The sequence below is a fragment of the Neolamprologus multifasciatus genome, chromosome 7, assembly GCF_963576455.1.
Source record: "Neolamprologus multifasciatus chromosome 7, fNeoMul1.2, whole genome shotgun sequence".
Lineage (NCBI taxonomy): Eukaryota > Metazoa > Chordata > Actinopteri > Cichliformes > Cichlidae > Neolamprologus > Neolamprologus multifasciatus.
Window position 1 is genome coordinate 28,654,083 of NC_140445.1, and position 17,051 is coordinate 28,671,133.

At 42.3% G+C, this 17,051-nt stretch overlaps 2 protein-coding genes across 3 annotated transcripts; one reads left to right on the top strand and one right to left on the bottom strand.

Annotated features, from left to right (window-relative positions):
- The first annotated feature begins 241 nt into the window (after positions 1–241).
- nefla (neurofilament light chain a) lies at positions 242–3,177 on the top strand. Its single transcript, XM_085164658.1, has 4 exons — positions 242–1,389; positions 1,511–1,635; positions 2,099–2,499; positions 2,590–3,177. The coding sequence occupies exons 1-4, from the start codon at positions 346–348 to the stop codon at positions 2,916–2,918; spliced, it is 1,899 nt and encodes a 632-aa protein (XP_085020784.1). The 5' UTR covers positions 242–345; the 3' UTR covers positions 2,919–3,177.
- A 3,792-nt stretch (positions 3,178–6,969) lies between these two features.
- nefma (neurofilament medium chain a) lies at positions 6,970–11,693 on the bottom strand. Of its 2 annotated transcripts, XM_085167002.1 has the most exons (4): positions 10,452–11,693; positions 9,519–9,643; positions 8,452–9,419; positions 6,970–8,421 (listed from the first exon to the last, which is right to left on the bottom strand). In XM_085167002.1, exons 1-4 carry the CDS (start codon positions 11,508–11,510, stop codon positions 7,874–7,876), a joined length of 2,700 nt encoding a protein of 899 aa, XP_085023128.1. In that variant the 5' UTR covers positions 11,511–11,693; the 3' UTR covers positions 6,970–7,873. The 2 variants fall into 2 exon arrangements, with proteins under 2 accessions (XP_085023128.1, XP_085023127.1); XM_085167001.1 differs by having other exon boundaries at positions 6,970–9,419; positions 10,452–11,692.
- Between the last annotated feature and the right edge of the window lie 5,358 nt (positions 11,694–17,051).

Below are 17,051 nucleotides of genomic sequence, written 5' to 3' on the forward strand. Positions count from 1 at the left end.
TGCTGTAGTCTTAAAAATTACTGTAAAAAGATGTTTTTATATTCTAGTTTATTTAGAAACTGTTTTTCTTCCTCTCTGCTTTTAACCCTTGCTCATTTCCCTCCTCCATGTATTCCCATGGCTCGTATCTTTCTCATTTCTTGCCATTGCAGTGTAAACCTATCAAGCCTTCATTGTCAGAGGGTGCAGAAAGTGCTTGCGTCAGCCCCCACCATCCAGCTATAAAAGCGCAGGCTGCTGCAGCAGCAAGCAGTCAAGACTTAAACCCAAGCCCTTCGTACACCTCCACACGCACACATATAGCAAGAGGAGAGGAAGAGCAACTTTTCCTCCCAACACTCAACCATGAGTAGCATCGGATATGACCCTTACTACTCCACCTCATCATACAGACGCTATTTTGCCGAGCCTCCTGCACGTGTGGTGGTGACTAGAGGGAGGACCCTCTCTGGCTTCTCTACTCATGCATCCCCACTGTCCTCCTCCCGTCTGCAGTACTCCTCTCCTGGCCGTGTGCTCTACTCTTCTTCCTCACCAGCCTCTTCCCTGGAGCTGGAACTCAGCCAAGCGGCCCAGATCAGCTCTGAGTTTCGAGCTGTACGCACACAAGAGCGCAGCCAGCTGCAGGACCTTAATGACCGTTTTGCCGGTTTCATCGAGAGAGTGCGTGAGCTGGAGCAGCAGAACCGTGCCTTGGAGGCAGAACTGCTGCTGCTGAGGCAAAGGCACTCTGAGCCGTCCCGCCTGAGAGCATTGTATGAGCAAGAGGCCCGGTCCCTGAGAGCAGCTGTGGATGAAGCTAGGGCAGAACAACAGGCTGTCCTAAGTCAGAGAGAGAGGCTGGAGCAAACCCTGAGTGCCCTGCAGGGTCGATATGAGCAGGAGGTGTTGGCTCGTGAAGAAGCTGAGGGCAAGCTGATGGAGGCTCGTCGGGAGGCCGATGAGGTTACCTTAGGAAAGGCTGAGCTGGAGAAAAGTGTGGAAATCCTGCTGGACGAGCTGGCCTTCCTCAAGAGGATTCATGAGGGTGAAGTGGTTGAACTTCAGGCCCAAGTCCAGCTGGGTGTGCAGGTGGCTGTGGAATCTGAGGCTGCCGCTCCAGACCTCTCTGGGGCTCTCAGGGATATCCGGTCCCAGTATGAAAGGCTGGCTGCCAGGAACATGCAGGCAGCTGAGGAGTGGTTCAGAAGCAAGGTAGGCTCCCTGACTGAAACTGTGGCCCAGCACACTGATGCTGTGAGAAATTCCAAGGATGAAGCAGGAGAGTACCGACGCCAGCTACAAGCCCGCATACTGGAAATCGATGCATGCAGAGGCCTCAATGAATCCCTGGAAAAACAGCTGCATGACATGGAGGAGAAACAGAGTGCAGAGATAGCAGCTATGCAGGTCTGTAAATGTGGTCCAGATCTTTGAAGTGTGTTACTTAAGGTTTTCATTTGATCCTGCAGTATGTTATTTCCCTTTGTCTCATTGTATAAAATAACACTTAACGTTGATTTTTCTTTAGGATACCATTGCAGAACTGGAGAGTGAGCTGAGGGGCACTAAACAGGAAATGGCACGCTACCTGAAGGAGTACCAGGACCTTCTGAATGTCAAGATGGCTCTAGACATCGAGATTGCTGCATACAGGTAATAGATGAAACAGGGAGTGAGTCTGATAAATGATAAAGGGTTTCGTTTTAGCGTTGCAAAATTATATAGAAACGCCTATTTAGAGGCACCTAGGAAACTGATGTTTTTGGATTTGTATCAGAGACAGTGAAGTTTTTTTTTACATTTAATGTCTGAGACATGCAGTGGCGTAATTTCCAGGGGGGGTTATGACCCCCCAATAATCAGACCCAACCACACACCCCTCCCAATAAAATTATGAATTGTCTTGCATAAATAGGCTGTTGATTCTCTTTACTCCTTTCAGTTATTACCAGCAGAATAGTTTAATCATCTCAGAATTTACCCAGATTTATTTATTTATTTAGACAGAGATCCTGACAATATAATTCTAAGAGTAAATAAATGGTCACTTACTGTTACATTTAAGACACATGCTTTTAACTGATCTCTGATCCTTTCTTTTCATTGTTTGACGCAGGAAGCTCCTGGAAGGGGAGGAGTCTCGCTTCAGTGTAGGTATGGCCGGGGGAGTGTCCCCGTTGTACAGCCACAGTTTGTCAGCACCCTCTTTCGCTAGGCCCGTCTTCTCCAGCCTGAGCTCTGGCACCTCCTACCTGATGACCTCACGCCTGCTCAGTTCCAGTGTCAGCACCACTGAAGGCATCATCTCTGCCAGCCACGCCCAGCAAGCAGAGGCCAGCCCACCTGGTGAGGAGGAGGTGGAAGAGGAGGAAAAGGAGGAAGAGGAAGCTAAGGAAGAAGAGGTGGGAGAAGAAACAGAGGAGAAAAAGGATGAAGAGGAAGAGGAAGGTGAGGAGGAGGGTGAGAAAGAAGATGAAGCTAAGGAAGTAGAGGAAGAGGATAAGGAAGAAGGCGAGGGTTGGTGTAACTTGCTCAGTCATGTTCTATCAGTCAAATAAATATCAATTATTAGTGTCATGGTAACTAAATTGTCATCTCTTGATTCAGGTGGTGATGAAGAGGAGCAAAACGAAGACACAGCAGAAGCTGCCGAAGATGAAGGAGAGAATGAGGGAAAAGATGAAGGGGAGGAAACTGAAGCACAAGAGGAGGCAAAAGCAGAAGGAGCTGATGACAAAGAAGATGATACAAAAGATGAAGCACAAGAGCAGGAGGAAGTTCAAAAGAGTGAGGAGAAAGAAGATAAAGCTGATGACAAAGACGTGAAAGCTGTTCCAAAAAAAGATGACAAAGCCGAAGCAAAAAAGGAGAAAGATGAAGAGAAAGCTGCCCAACCTGAGCCAGCTGAAGAGAAGAGCACAAAGGATAAAAAGTAAACCGTTATGGTCAAGATTGTCCACAAAAAAACTGCAGCTTAAAGACAGGTAGAGGCAACAGTGCTGTCCTCTTAGATCTGCTTGTTAACATGGTGCTCAATAACACAGTCCAACAGCCATTTAAAGCAACAAATCAAGGTTAATTGCTTACCAATGTTCCGAATAGCCCATAAAGGTCTTGTTGCACAGTTCTGAGTGAATGTAATAGTGTATGTGTGTGAGAGTTCTGGTGGGTAAATAAATTATTCTTAAAGCCGTGCATCTCACTGATTTTGAGCCCTGATTTAAAGATTATGCTGACATGCATACAGATTTATAATATAGTCCTTGGAAATGTAGAGACATGTGTTGATGTATTATTTCCTTAGCAGGCAGAGAGGTGAGCAGCCCAATCACTTATTGCACTCACACTGACAAATACAGACATTTAGTGTCACAACATTGCCTCTAAGATAATTGCTATCCTGCTGTGTTATAAACACTGTCACAAAAGATCCTGCTGTAGTTCAAGATTGATTTTGAACATCAAAGAATGTGGCTTAAAAACCAAAACCCTCTATCTTACAAATAAAAAACTGTTTAGTAGTAAAATCAGATTAAAATTTCCATCTTCTATACTGTTTGAGATCACTTGCTGCTCACCATATATTGGGTTACAGAGCAAGTTTGTAACTTTTGAATGCTGCCTGGATTTATAATGAGTATCTAAACTCACTGTGTAGTTTACTCAAAGTATCACACATTGCCTCTTTAAGAATAACATCCAATGATTGTCACTAGCCTTGTCCTTCAAAGATCTGAGATCATTATGCATTGGAATGAAGGGAAAATGACAAATGAATATGAGGAAGAAAAGAAGCATTAAGGGCTAAGTATTCATCTTTATTAAGCTAAGGTAATATGCTCAGTATGTTATGTATTTATCAGAAATATCACAGAAATATATGTTGGCATTTACACATAGCTACATTTCATCTACCACATTACAACTGTGTAACAGCAATGAAGAACTGAAAAGAAAATCATCCCAATATCTAAAACATGCTCCTCATGTCACCAATTACCTTAAAGCATTGTGATCTAATTGAATTCCCCACACAAGGAATTGAGAGTAGTGAAGTTCAGAGCATTAAAATGCATGTTTTCAGACTATAACAAAGATATTTTTGGTCTTTATGGATAGTTACCACCTTCACCTGCTGAATCATTTAAATTGTGATTTAAGGGGTGGAGTTTGCTGACACAGGCTGCTGTTGTTGGTAGACTGGGAGTCACTGAACTGGAAATGTCGCCAATGTTTGTGACGTGAGTGCCTTGTAGGGCATTTTAGGTTTATTAGCGTTGATTACTACCATTGATTAGCAGCAGGAGTGACAAAAGTACTGACTTTCTTTATTTAAGTAGAAGTACAAATGCCTTTACTCCATTAAAAGTTGTAGTACTGAAGCAACTTTTTTACTCAAGTAAAAGCAAAAAAAAAGTACAGGCTCTGAATTTACTCAGAGTAACAATGGAAAAAGTAGCTACACAATTCTACTAGCCATTTTTGTACCAATGTAACTGAACTTGTGCTATATTAATATAATAATAAGTAAATATTAGTATATGAGAATATAGAAATTATTAACATTTTAACATTCTAATTTCAATCAAACTGCTGTGTTTGAATCTATTATACAGGGCACATGCAGTGAAAGAAAATTTTAAAAAAAATAGCTATTTTCTGTCACCTACGTTGTAGACGAGGACTTTCCCTCCACACCTAAAAAGTAAAACAAGTCAGGGGTTAAAGTGGGATTCAGCAGGTCGGGAAACCCCGTGTAGTGATCTGTGTACTGGATCAGCATGGGGAAAATAATCACAACTCACAATAATTTCTAATATAAGCTTCAGTAGATATTCTTGGTGTACATGATGTGAACAGCTGACCTGTTTCTCTTTGTGGATTTATGCAACTGAACTGGCCGATGTCCATCCCCTACAGTGACACTACTTTGTTTATACTGTCTTTACACTAGACTGTATAAAGTTGGAAGTCAGTGAATGAATCTAAACATCATCAGCTTAAATGCAAAATTCATCTTTGCTTCGCTTGATGTAACCTCCCTTCAGGCTTCCTCCTCTTCTGTAGTGCAAGCCAGATTCTGAAGTACCGCAAACACAACTTAATATAAATATAATATAATAAAAACACTACAAGAAAGTGCAGATATTTGTTTAAAAATGTAGGGAAATATAGTTAAAAGTTGTCAGAAAAATAAATACTCATGTAAAAGTTCATATACCTGAAAATTCTATTTAAGCACAGTAAAGAAGTATTTGTACGTTGTTACTTCCCACCTCTGATTAGCAGGTATTGTGTGTATGCATCCATCTTTTATATACAGTCTATAGCCATACTATAGTCTATAAGCGCAGTAGTGGTGTGCGGATCGATACTGAAATATCGATTCCTCCGATACCAGTCATTTATGTTCTTGAATTGATTCTCATATTAAAATATCGATATTTTAGTAATTTAGGGTAAATTTGTAGTTTATCATTAACAGGAACACAGTGGAAAGAAACTATATCATTCGGATTGTCTACATTGGAAGGAACTACTTCCTCTTCCGCCTTTCATAGTCATATGCGAAATATGGCTGTATAAATGTGTTGCAGCCCCTTGGCATGGCACTCACAACAATGGCTGAGCGTAAATGGAGTCATGTGTGGACATATTTTACCTCCACAAACAGCCGAGACATGGTTTGTGATACATGTGGCAAGAAAGTGAGGTGTTGTGGCAACACCACTAACCTCGTCAAACACCTCAGAGTAAATCATATCACAGAATATGACGTCTCTCACGGAGTCCTTTAGTGCTGCAGGCAGGCAGCGTGTTCAAATAGCACAACTTCAGTTTTGTTTTTTTATTTCTATATGATGAATTCTGCATTATTAAGCGATAAGAACAAGTAATCTGATATCCTGTAATCATGATGACCTATAATTTGAGATACAATAAAAGATACAATAAATAAAATACCTTTTTGTACAAAGTATCGGTATCGGATCAGTATTGTCGATACCACCCTGAATTTTACTTGGTATGGGATCGGAAAGGAAATCAGTGGTATCGCACATCACTAAAGCGCAGCAGCCTTGGGCTCTGGGCGAGTAAAGGGATGCTTAGATGCTTAAAAGTGACGCTTCTCACTTTTAAGACATACATTTATTTTAATTTAAACACCACACAGCCAAAGTTTACTGATAAAGAAAGAGAGGAATGGAGGCCAGAGAAACGAGCTTCCATGACTGCCAAGTTCGTTTGGTTTCTTTAAAAAGAAAAGTAGCAACAAGAACAAAACTCGCTTGTCCAGGACTTATTGTTTCTAAACTGGTGCAATGCGGAGAAGTGCGAGTACACTACGAGATACTTTATTTCCATGTATTTATTTTTAAATGAAATTCATGCTGATACTAATGATTAACCAGTGACACCCAACCAAGATCGCCCATAGCATTGTTTTCCCAATTATCTCAAATAGCTCCCTGTAGTTAATATTCTGTTATCTCTCCTAATGTGATTTTTTTTGTTTGTTTTTTTTGTTTAAAAATGCCATTTACACACAAACACACGCTGGTCCACGTCATTAAATTAGGCTTTTGGAACCCTTGTGGTGGGGTTTTAAAAAGACACTGATGCTATTTAATACTGATTTTCTGCACCCAGCCTGTCAGTGATCACATCTGTCGTCACTGCTGGGTTTATGTTGCTGTTGACAGGAAAAAAACCAAAGGCACATTTTATATTAAATTATATTTTTTGAAAACATCCTGGGAATATTAATTTAGCACCACAGCCCTCCCAAGCACCTCTACCACCTTAATATTTAATTATGTCAAGTTTTTTGAAGGAAGGATGCAACACTTTTACACTTTTAACTACATTCAGTTGCTAATAAACTATGTAATATTCCATAGCTGTAATGCTGTATTGCTGCAGTGCTGTATACAGTTGCAAAAAATATGATTAAAAGAATAATAAAATGACAACAGACAGTTGGCGTTTTGAAGATCTTTATGACATTTATTGAGCAAATGCTGCTGGGAAATTGTTCATGATGAGTAAAGTCATGGGATTGCAAACAGTAGCACCTCATTAAATTCTGTATTTAAATTCAAGTCCATCCTATGCATACAGGAATGCATGTTTCTATCATTTACAGTATATATTTTTTTTCAGTTGCACTCAGGTAAACATAACAGACACTGATAAAAAGCATGTTTAAGGCTAGGAGTTTCTTTAGGTTTCTTAAGCTTTATCTGCTTAGGTAAATGGATGTATATGGTATTGTGTTTATCATATCACCGTCCATTTCTTCCGTCACTGTCGGCTGTGGATTTGTTGTTGTTAGTTTCTTTTTGGCTCAGTTGGTATCTTCACGTGTCAAGTAAGGCTTCGTCAGTAGAATACATATGTCTGCATCGAGGACCCTCCATCCGCCAGTCCCCCACTTTTGCTTCAACTCAAAAACCCTCTCCGCAGTAATATTGTTTATTGATTGCTTTCTAGTATTTACTCTTTTTAAGGTGTATTTCTACCATACAGAGAGGAAAGTATTCCGCTCCCCTGAGCTAACATGCAGAGACACCCCACCCACCCAAGCACCCACCCATTCGTGAGCTCACCCACTAACTGCAGAAAGGAAAAAAAAATATAAGGAAGAATAAAATATCTCAGTCACTTGCTCCTGTCCGCGTCTGCTGTGAAGCCCGTTTGAAGCTTTCACTCAACATGCATTTTTGAAATTTGTAGCGTTTAACTTTTGTCTTCTCGCTCTGACTTGTTTTGTATGTTTGAGAGTGGTTATCTTTATTACATCGCTCTAGCTGTATGATTTTCTTTGTTATGTTAGTTCTGGATTGATTGCTTGTGTTGTTCTCTCCCCTTCCTCCTCTTCCTTCTCTGCTCACTCGTTCTCCGTCACCTGCTTGATAGACTGAGTGGAGTGTTTCTCGGTCTTCTTAGTAGAGACCAGTTTCTCCTGCAGCATCTCTTCCGCCTCCTTCACTGTTTCGGTCACAGTAACGGACTTGATGACATGCTTTGACCCATCCTCTCCGGTGGTGATTGTCTCCACGGTCTTGGTGATCACAACCTTCTGGCTGCCGTCTTCCTTGACAGGACTCTCGTCTACGCCGTTGGTGATCACGTCAGCTTCTTTTCCTTCATCCTTCTTCTCCTTCTCCTCAGGGCTACTCTTGTCTATGTCACCGTTCATGGCAACATCTTTCTTTTCAACTTTCTTCTCTTCTGTTGGCTCGCTCCTTTTCTCAGGCTTGTCTTCAGTGCTTTTAGGAGCCTCAGGCTTTGCGGTCTCGGTCTTTGGGGATTCAGCTTTTGGGGAGCTAGATTTTGGGGATGCTTCTTTTGGAGACTCTGCTTTAGGAGAAGCAGGCTTGGGAGATTCAGATTTAGGAGATTCTGGTTTTGGTGATTCAGACTTGGGGGAGGCAGGCTTAGGGGATTCAGACTTGGGAGATGCAGGCTTTGGGGAATCTGACTTTGGAGAGTCAGGTTTTGATCCCTCTGTTTTGGGAGCTTCTTCTTTCTTTGGAGATTCAGGTTTTGTTTCCTCAGATTTAGGAGCATCTTCTTTCTTGGCCTCGGCCTTTGTAGCTTCAGTTTTTGGAGCCTCTGTCTGGGTTACAGCTGGTTCTGAGTCTGGCTCATCTTTTCCCTTCTTCTCATCTTCCTTTTTGCCTGCATCCTCTTTTTCCTCCTTCTCATCTCCACTTTTGGATGCTTTGTCACTACCTGCATCTTCATCCTGATCTCCACTCTCTTCTTCAGCACCTGCTCCCTCCTCTTCTCCACTGCCCTCTTTGTCTCCAGCCTTCTCTTTGTCAGGAAAGGCTTTAGACTCTGGAGCTTTGGTGCACAACATTGTCTCCTCAACTTCTTCCTCCTCTCCTCCTCCCTCTCCTCCTTCATCACCACCCTCTGCATCATCCCCCTTTTCTCCCTCATCCTCACCCTCACCACCTTCTCCCTCTGCTTCTTCTTCCTTTTCATCCTCCTCACCACCTTCTCCCTTTCCCTCTTCTCCCTCATCACCACCTTTTTCATCCTCCTCTTCCTCCTTGCTGGGCGCACTCGAGCTAACTTTGGCTTCAGTGACAGCTACGACTTCTTCTTCTTCTCCTCCCTCCTCTCCTTCTCCCTCTTCCACCTCACCCTCTGCTTCCTCTCCCTCTGCCTTCTCCTCCCCTTCTTCCTCTTCACCCTCCTCTCCTTCCTGTGTGGCAGAGAGCTCTTGCGCTAGCTCTGCCAGGGCCTCATCCATTTCAGCCTTCTCATCCTCAACCCTCGTCTCCTCAATGATCTCCTCCACAAACTTGTGCTGCACCTTGAGCTTTGTGGGCTGCGACTTAGGCTTAGAGATTTTAGTGGTGGTGACAGTCTGGCGGTAAGGGAAAGTGCTGAAGTGGGTCTCCTCACCCTCTAGGAGTTTCCTAGTGTAACAAATGCATTTAAAGTATGCTTTTATATGAAAAGGACTGCAAATATTGTTTCAAAATTTGATTTCAATTGTGCATGAGTGTATCCTGTACCTGTATGCAGCTATTTCAATGTCTAAGGCCATCTTGACATTGAGCAGGTCCTGGTACTCACGCAGGTGACGAGCCATCTCCCATTTGGTGCTCTTGAGCTCATTATCCAGCTGGTGAATTGTTTCCTGAGTGAAATACACAAAAATCAGGTTGTTATAGGGTTGAATATGTTGAATAATTTAAATGCAATACGAGGTCCAGTGCTCAAAACCAGTCTTCATGTATTATGCAATTTTTTTTGAAGCCTTAATAGTTTTTCCAAATTATCTGTTGCAGTGTTGCCCATGTATTTCTGTAAACTCTGCAGACTCTGCGCAACAAGGCTGCTTGCTTTTTAATACATTCTGACGCAATACAGTATTCTAGAGATGTTGAATGCCTCTGTTTCAAGGACAGCCTCCGCACTCTTTCAATACACCCCCACCCTCGCCCTAAAATCTCAGTGGTGTGATGCAAGGACAGAGCCAATCAAGGCATCGACCCATTGCCTCTGACTCAGCAAGAGAGAGAGAGAGAGCGGGAGAGAGAGAACGTCTGCTGCAGCGATTCCCTTTAACCATTTCGTGACTCTTGGAAATCTCTCCAGCTTGTGAATACAATCAGCCTGCTTAAGAGAAAAGTGTTTGTGCTTAACAGTCACAGTTAGGCAGAAGGGGACAAATGTTACAGAACCCGTCAAACATAACAGAAACGAATATTTTATATTTGTGAATGTTTTTTTAATTTGATTTTAAAGGCTCACGCTTAAATGCTGCGTCAGTAAAACATAAATGTGTCCTATTAAGAACATCAACTCTTTTATCAAGTTTTAAAAACAGGCTACACAATTCTTTAAGAATAATCTATGACATTTCAAAACAGAATTGCCCTGTTTTAGAGTTGAACGTCTGTTCTCAGCCCACCTTCACCGCTCTTACCGGGCTGCCTTCTTACCTGCAGGCTGGCCAGATCGCTGTTGTGGCGGTCCTCGATGTCATTAAGCTGTCTCTCCAGTGAGTCTCTTGTACCGCGGACGGACTCCAGCTCCACCGTCTTGGACTGCAGCTGACGGCGATAGTCGGCTATCTCGTCACGGGCGGACTTTATGGCGTCCTTGTTTTGCTCTGCAGCCTCGGTCAGCTTGACGTAGCGGCACATGAACCAGTTTTCCACCTGCTGCAGGTTCTGGTTGGAGTGGCCCTCCAGCTCGCTTCGAATCTCCCGGAGAGCCTCGGTGATGTCAGCCTTCTGGAGGTCTTTCCTTTCCACTGTCACCTGAGACGCCTGAATCTGGGCGATGAGGTCGCTGACTTCTTCCTCGTGATTGTTGCGGATGAAGGCGATTTCATCCTGCAGCGACTGAACTTTCTTCTCCAACTCAGACTTTACCAACTCCGAGTCGCTCATGTCCTTCTTCAGGATACGGATTATGGCCTCTGTCTCCTCTCGGATGCGAGCTTCTTCTTCAAAGCGGTCTCTGATCCGCTGGATGTCCTCGTCGATGTGGTCCGTGTCGAGCTGAATTTGTGCCTTGTCATGGTGGATTTGCTCCAGCAGCTCCCGTAGCTCCCGCAGCTCCTGGTCATAGAGGTCGTCCATCTGGGAGCGCGACACCTGCTTCTGCCGCAGTGCCTGGATCTCCGCCTCGATCTGCTTGTTCTGCTGCTCCAGGTAGTGCACCTTGTCAATGTAAACAACAAACCGGTCATTGAGCCCTTGAAGTTGCTCTTTCTCGTTAGAACGCTTGTAGTCTCCGTTCAGGATAGAGGTTTGACTATAATCAACGCTGTCGGCGGAGCTCAGCACAGCTGAGCTGTATGTCCGGGTTACCGGCATATTCACGCTCCTCTTGTAAGATGTGGTCACGTTGGAGCCGGGACTGGCCCGGGACCAGGACTGGGACCGAAAGCCGCTGGAGGGGGTGCCGCTGGAGCGGCTGTAGCCATAGCTGGTCGTTCTAGTATCCATAGTTCTCCTGAAGGGACTCCCTACAGTGTCCACCGGGTAACTCATCCGGTTAGACCACAGAAGGGGATGTGCGCAAGAATGAAGGAGGACGGTGCAGGACGTGCAGGAGTGTGGCGAACGTTTATGTGGGTGTATGTGTGCGTGCAGGTGAGGGGTGTGTGGCTCTCACAGCAACTGAGACCTCTTCTGCGTGCTCCTTATATATCCGAGGCTCTGCAGTTGCCAAAGCAAGTATGAGGCAATTTTATTCCATCCACTGAAAGAGGGGGAGGGGGGGGGCGCAACCCCCTCGGGCCGTCTGCTAATGGTCCGGGGTCCCGTTCAGCCTGAACCACGTGGGCTATACGGGTTACGTGGGTGTCCGGCTTAAAGTAACCTGACAAAGTAGGTAGATAGATAGATAGATAGATAGATAGATAGATAGATAGATAGATAGATAGATAGATAGATAGATAGATAGATAGATAGATAGATGTAGCCCCCTCTTAGTTCAGCACCATGGACAGCAACATGCAGTTCAACAGCAGTATCAGTTGCATTTATTCTCGGTTGAAAAAATAAACTTCCTTATCCTTCTTGTCAATAATACGGTATAAAGATGGTAAAAGGGAGTGCCCACCCAGTGATCCACAGCGTGTGTGTGTGTGTGTATGTTCGTGTCTGCATGCTGTATTCTTGTGTTTACATTAATATTGTCCATAGTTTGTCTTTTTGGATCACTGCTGCACAGGGTAATCAAAAACAAGCCATTTTTTGAGGTGGTGGGATTTTTAGTCTTTGTTGGACAGAGCAGTAAAGAGCTTATATAAAAGTAGGAGGAGATCAAGGTGGAATGACTTGCAGGAAATGGCCCAGGGTGGAATAAAGCCTGTGCCTTCCTTAGAAGCCTTTTGGCATATGGGCAACCTGCTCAACCAAGTGAGTTATAGTGGCACTCCATCCCAAATAAATAACTTACCTTATCAAACATCTATGTCCACACATACAGATAATTCAAACTTTAAAGTTAAGTGTTTTTTTCTGTTTACCGACACTTCTAACCATTTATTGATTTCCAAACTTCACAAAGCACAGCTACAAAGTACATTGAATTTTCCAACTCCTGACACAGTCTGTTCTTGTAATTGAATGTCTAAACATCAGGTATTCATTCAATAACTTGGGATAACTTCAGTGAAATGTGAAAACTAAAATGTTAACCCACTTTTGTTTTCTTTTTTATCTCCATCATGACAAAATATAATCTTTGTTAATTTACAGAACTGTTTAGAAATTAGTCTGTACAACCTACACGGAGATGTGTTCTAGCTACAACACTGTAATAGTCAGTGTTTATATTTGTACATGCTGCACGTAAACTTTCTTCCAAGTTAGTAGGATTTTTGCATTTCACCCTCAACAAATGAAGCCTCACTGTGTAGGTTGCTGCATTGTGGCTTGGGCCATCATTGTATTGATCTCCTGTCAATCTTGAAGCTTCACTCAAATATCGTGTGACTTTGGTCAATGTGAAAATGATTGTTGAAGGTAATGCACCACAAACAGCTTTTTCCCATCCACTGCTTATTTAATTCTGTCAAAATTCTCAAACCTCTCCTCTGCAAGTGCAGCCATATTTAAAATCCTGCAAAGCCAGTGCAGACACAAGGACCAAGACAGATACTTTTATTGCACATCTGGAGATTGCACTTTGAATTTAAAGCTTTTCAAATAATAATAACAATAATAATTATCACCTTGATCTACAGTTTATTGTCTCCCCCCCCCCCCCCCATTTCCTTCTGCTGAAAGGCTTAGTCAGGCAGTACAAATGCATCAAGCTTGGCCAATTTTAGATCGCTCCAGAGACAGAAAGGCAGACAGCGAGAGAAAAAGAGAAAGAGGAAGACAGAGAGGGATACAGAGAAAGTCACAATGACGTTCTCGCCCTGTTTGTGCATGTCTGCCTATTTTAAGTGCCATCGTGTATTGTAAGTGTTTATACTCCAGGAGCCACACCCCAGTCTCTCTGTTTGCAGACTTTACTGTGCCCTTGATCACTGTCCCATGACGTTCTCTTCGGGCCCTGATACTGGCTGCAGGATTTCAGACAGATATATTTGCTGTAGGGCTGTCGACTCAGAACCTTGAGGTGCTTTTGGATGCCCTATGAGGGCGGTGGTGGTGTGATGTACAACTTAGAGTGAGTGTGGGTGGGTTGGGCAGAAAAAGGGGAGTCATTCAACATCAGTTTTGGGCTCCAGCGCACTGCAGAAGGGTTGGAGTGTTTTCAAATAGCACTGCAGTAGAAACAGGCTCTAACAAGGAGACAAGCCCATCCCAGTCAGCCCCAGTCTGTCCCAGCCTGCAACCTGCAGTGAGCCCTCCACAGTATTGAAGTGTACCCGCGTGGGGTCAAGGTGTGGACAACCTTAAGTTGCATAGTGTAGAGGTGTACTGTTACATATTCACAGTAAGCTGCAATGTCAGCGTGACCTTTTATTAAACCGATACGAGTGGATCATAAAAATGAGCAGCAGCATAGCAATCTTTTGTAATAACAGAATAACACATACATATGTAAGACATTCACCTGTAAATCTAACACATAAGCATCCTTGCATCAACTGACTAATAATGAAAGTAGTCGTTCAACTACAGTTTATAATACCTTGACTGTGTTTGCTTCACATTCATGTGTAAACTATATACACATGATCATACATGCTGTTCATTTTTTTTTTTTTTTTGCCATTTTGTGTAGAGCCAGTGGTGGTCATTTGCAAAAGTAGTTCACTAATGAAAAATGTTGCTGCATCCTGTATCAGAGGTTACCTGAATAATCTTACTTGTTTCAATGCTCCCATCTAAAAGTGTTATGAAATACAAAACGAAGACTAAAGTTTCAACTTTCCCATGGGTAGTGGGTCATAATTATTTATTTATTATTTATTTATGCTCACTTTCTGCATTACATTCAGTTGAGTGATATTTTATGCTTAAAAATGTCCTATGAAATAATTTCATACTCCATATTCTACACGGTAAGTGTAGAATATGGAGTGTGTGAGAATGTGAATGTGAGTATGTGATTAAGTGATGGGCACTAATGTGGACGAAAAATAATAATAAAAGAATAAGCTTCAAATTAAACACTGTGAGCGTTCAGCGAGAATTTTATTTTATTTTTTCTAAGTTGCTTTAGGGGTGGCTGTAGCTCAGGTGGCAGAGCAGGTCAGCCACTAATCAGAGGGTCGGTGGTTAGATCCCAGGCTGCCTCCTGGCTGCATGCCACATATCCTTGGGCAAGATACTAACCCCATATTTGCCTACTGGTGGTGGTCAGAGGGCCCGGTGGCACCTGTGTCCGGCAGCCTCGCCTCTGTCAGTGCGCCCCAGGGCAGCTGTGGCTACAATGTAGCTTGCCATCCCCAGTGTGTGAATGGGTGAATGACTGAATGTAGTGTAAAGCGCTTTGGGGTCCTTAAGGACTAGAAAAGCGCTATACAAATGCAGGCCATTTACCATTTGTATTGAAAATAATATATTTGCACTAATGATGACTCTGTAGACTTCTATGTAGTCTTTGTAGTCTTCTATGTAGCTATAGACTTTCAAAGTTATACATACATTTCACGAATAGAAATATTGCCTATATATATATATATATATATATATACATATACATACATACATATATATACTGCCACTGTGAAGCAGTTTTGTACTTTGATACAACTGCACTGAATAAAAAATCAGAGAGTCAATAGCTTCAAGCACAGAGCACATATACTAAAGTCCAAACAGCCATTTAATTGTCAAATCTAAACCTGGTTCTCCCAGAGGTTTCTTCCTGTTAAAATGGAGTTTCTCCTTCCCACTGTGGCTTGCTCATAGGTGGTCATCTGATTCTTGGGGTTTTGTCTTTTTTATCTGTATTATTTTAGGGTTATCTACAACATAAAGCTCCTTAAGGCAACAGTGTTTTGTGATTTGTCGCTATACAAATAAAACTGATTTGAATTAAATAACTGGATAATGACAAATGCTTTGTGTTTGTGAAGTCAATAAGTCAGACTACTTCCAGATTCAACCATGGCATATTATTAAAATTTACAATTTATTAGTACATTTGTCAAACTAAAGCCCAGTTTCTGGTTAAATCCAACTTGAAAATAGGTAACCATCAATTCGCAGGAGTTAAGGACTGCTTACAAAATACATATATTTTGATTCAAAGAGAGACTTTACGAGTGTTAGTTGGTGTAGTCACCAAGTTTAGTCATCTCTAATTGTAGTATTATATTTAGAGCTTAATCTACCTAAAGGTTTTAATGTAGCCTTCTTGTAATAGTATTCAAGAGGACTGAGAATCTATAGCTTAACTAAATAATTGCAATACTTACCACAATGATGCTTCGATCTTTCATGCAATTAACAAGGCTGCCTGTTGCCTTTCTGTCACTTATTTATTCATGAGGTGAAGCAGTATGTCATGAGCCAGAGGAGAGAAAGAATGACACTGAGACATAAACAGACAGACATAAACACAGGGAGATTAATTAAGACGTCTGCTGATAATTCTCAGCTCCTCAGTACAGAGAGACTTCACAGGTATACACTTATGTGTGCATTGTAGGTCCATATATGAAAATAGGACATTTGATTAACCCTTTCATGCATGAATTATGACAACTTCAATCAGGATTTTTATTCATCTTTAGGCATGAAAAAAAGATTTTTGAACTTTTTGAACATTTTTTTAAGCATGCACTTTTCAAAGAATTTTTTACATGTCCATTTAGGTGGACAACTGATGTGTATGGAGTGACACATCAGTGTCCAATGTAGTGGTTTATGTGCAAGTATACCATCAACACTGACACAAATACAAGAAAACAGCCTTTGAATAGCTGTTCACTGTAGTGACCACTATGTGTGAAAGGGTCAGTGATCAAATGTCACATCTTTGACTGTCTTCTTTCTGTTAGGAGACCTCGGTCATCAACCCAGAGTTTTGGGTTTTCATTATTATTGTACTTTGATTTTGCCTTAATTTATCATTTCTTGTCTTCTGGTTTCTTTGTTCATTTCTTAGTTGCTCCACTGTCAGCTGTATCCCCTTGTCAAGTCGGCGTCTCTGTGTTATGTTTCCTGTTTTACTTTGAAGTCTGTGTCTCAGGTTATTGTATCAAGTTTTGCTTCCCCTGTCTCGTTAGCCCTGATTTGCCCCAGCTGTGTTTCCCTTCTGTCTCTCATTCACTGATTGTTCCTCTGTGTATTTAAGCCCTGTGTTATCCTTTGTCTGTGCCGTGATCTCCATCATCCCATGCTGTGTGTTCTGTCCATCTGCTTGCCAGTTTAGGTTTCCTGTATTTCCAGTCAGCCATCCACCAGTGAAGTTGCATTTGAGTTTATCGTTTTGCTCTTTGTGTCTGTGCTTTGGGTCCACCGCTCCTGCCTGCACACAGCCACACATGACACTTTCATCCACCTTGGTAACCTTGTCAAATTCATCTACAGTACTAGCAGTTGTAACACTGGTGTCCTTCAAAGCACCAGACTGTAAAAATGTCATACATAGGTGAAAAGTCTGTACTGATGCAT